At 38.4% G+C, this 2,461-nt stretch overlaps 1 protein-coding gene across 1 annotated transcript; it reads right to left on the bottom strand.

The window, feature by feature from the left end:
- Positions 1–819: 819 nt before the first annotated feature.
- On the bottom strand, positions 820–1,853 carry LOC103937568. The gene has a single exon (XM_009347514.3). It carries the CDS (start codon positions 1,674–1,676, stop codon positions 945–947), a length of 732 nt encoding a protein of 243 aa, XP_009345789.2. The 5' UTR covers positions 1,677–1,853; the 3' UTR covers positions 820–944.
- Between the last annotated feature and the right edge of the window lie 608 nt (positions 1,854–2,461).

Below are 2,461 nucleotides of genomic sequence, written 5' to 3'. Positions count from 1 at the left end.
TACAACTCATCCATTTTCCCAACAAACCAGAAAGAAAATGCAATTAGCTAACCATAAGGTGTTTGTTGCACCAGACCATTTCGGACTGGACTAACGTTAGGAACAAAGCTGGACTGGCTTAGCTTCGACTAAGCAAGATAAGAATAGTAAAGTGTTTGGTGGTATCGGACTAAGTCTCAGGCTAAAATATTTTAGACCTAGTATTTTTGTTAATAGAACAACAGGAAACTAAGAAACAAATGCAACGCCAGATTGTCCCACCATCCAGCAAAACCATTTATATATACAACTAAGCAATTAAAATATGTCTTCCCTCACAACAAAGCAATTAGAATATCAAAAATTAGCTAGGGTGATCTCCATGTCGCATAATCTTAATTTGTAGAGATGTTTCCATTACCAGAACCTTATCAACTACAGTAGCTTGTGTTCTACCAAACTCATAGCTAAGATAGCTTTCCTACTACAGAAAAGGAATGCAAAACAGCAGAGCTGCAATTCATCATTTTTCTTTTCAAGTAAGAATCCATTGCCCAACACACGAAAACTTGGGCGTACGAAGCGGCCTGTCGGGTAAAGGGGTCTAGCCAACGAACACAAGTTTCGTCGTGCAAATCTTAAGGTATTACACGCCACTTTATTTCTCTTTACACCAAAAACTTGTCTGACGAATATATCATAGCCCTACGAATATATTTCGTCTCATAAAGCTTTTGAGTAAACCCTAATTGTTGATCAGCTTAACCCCACCAACTAAAATATGAAACGCGGTTCGTCAGGCAAGATTTTGTAGGGGAGACCCTATTTTCTGGTGGTGACTTGGAAAAAGAAAAATCATGAAATTACCAAGAAATAAATACATAAATGATATCTGGTTTTCTATAATATTATTTATTAACAGTACAACAATTTCATCGTCCAAATACCCCATCATGAACCGCGCATCAGGCTCGTGACATGAAATTCCCAATAACCCCAGCAATCAGAGTCGTTGGATCGCCTAACACTGCTGATATCACAAATTGCACAGCCAATCCAGCCATCTTACAACACTTCTTCACCTTACCTTTGCTTCGACGGTGATGATTCTGAAGTGTATTCTTAAGGGTAGGAATTCTGGTCATCTCCAATTTTCTACTACTATTGCTTTTATTCCCATGCGACCCCAAAAACTCATGCCAAGTTTCCACAAGCATTTCCTTCGCACATGCCACATGCAAATTATATTCCTTACATTTTGATCTGTAACTCCAACTCCGTCCTTTACGCCCGCACCTATGGCAAGAGCTACTCACTTTTCGATACAGATAGAGCTTGACCTCCCCATCATCGAGCACCATGGGGAGCTTTGCGCAACACGGGTGAAGGTCGAACCCGCAGGACTTGCAATGGTACACGAACCCGGTTATATCCTTCTCACACGCATTGCAAAAGCGAGGGCTATCACCGGGCGGCCTTGAGAGGAACTGGAATGAGCACTTGGTGTAGAAAGGGTGGAAGATGGAAGGGGTAGGTATGGCACAGTGCATATGGAGATCGAAGTCACAAGTCGCGCACTTGTAGCGCGAGCCTATGCCGACCTCCTTGCAACCATCACAGTTGAATGGGATTTCTGAGTACTCAAACTTGAGCTTGTGTTGGGGATGGCTGAAGTGGGATATCTCATTGTATTTCATGGCTTTGGATTGCTAGCTAAGCTTAGTTTTGTAACTTGTAGTAGTAAAAGAAATAAAACCCTTTGGGGAAATATATAAGATATTGTGATTAATTATGTGTTAAGTAAGGCTCGTGTTAGCTTGTGGTTGAATCAATTAGGGTTGGAGGGAATTATATGTTTTGCGAATTGCGATGGTGGGCGATGGTGGCAGATATAAAAAACATATAAATAGCTCTTGTCAAATGAGAACATATACGAAATTTCACTTTACATTATATCTTTTTTTCTACTGTAGTTAATTACCTACACCAGAATTAAAAATTGATGTGTCTGAAGCAGAAAAGTGGAAAATGAAAGGAAAAACACTAATTTTTTGTTATAATATCCATGCAGTTGATAATCAAAATTTGGATACTTTGGAATCTTAATTCCTACTTTCTATTAACTCATACATACGAGTTTAAGTTCTCAAATTTATGCAATGTGCATGCATGTAACTCAGGTGGTTTGAATGAGTGTTCATGTTTGATCTCCGTAACATTACCCTAATACTTTATGCAACATTATTAAGTCCAAACTAATAAAATCATCAAACAATTTAGCAATGGATAATCTATAGAATCAACGATGTCACAGACAATACATCATTAAAGATAAATAAGAATTAATGCCACCACTTTAAATAAAATAAAAACATAAAATTGTATTACTACTTAGTAATTAAGTATACTTTTCTCACCCTTTTCTTCCAAGAAAGAATGCGTAACGTGGGGGAACCAATTCCCTCTCTCTTAGGACACTTTA

The sequence above is a fragment of a genome, unplaced genomic scaffold, assembly GCF_019419815.1.
Source record: "Pyrus x bretschneideri cultivar Hongxiangsu unplaced genomic scaffold, Pyrus_bretschneideri_v1 Contig10, whole genome shotgun sequence".
Classification (NCBI taxonomy): domain Eukaryota; kingdom Viridiplantae; phylum Streptophyta; class Magnoliopsida; order Rosales; family Rosaceae; genus Pyrus; species Pyrus x bretschneideri.
Note: the sequence above shows the minus strand (reverse complement) of the source record. Positions and strands in the feature narration are given on the sequence as shown.

Excerpts from the sequence above, each read along its gene's own strand:
- LOC103937568 (XM_009347514.3), bottom strand. The coding sequence starts at position 1,676 with ATGAAATACAATGAGATATCCCACTTCAGCCATCCCCAACACAAGCTC.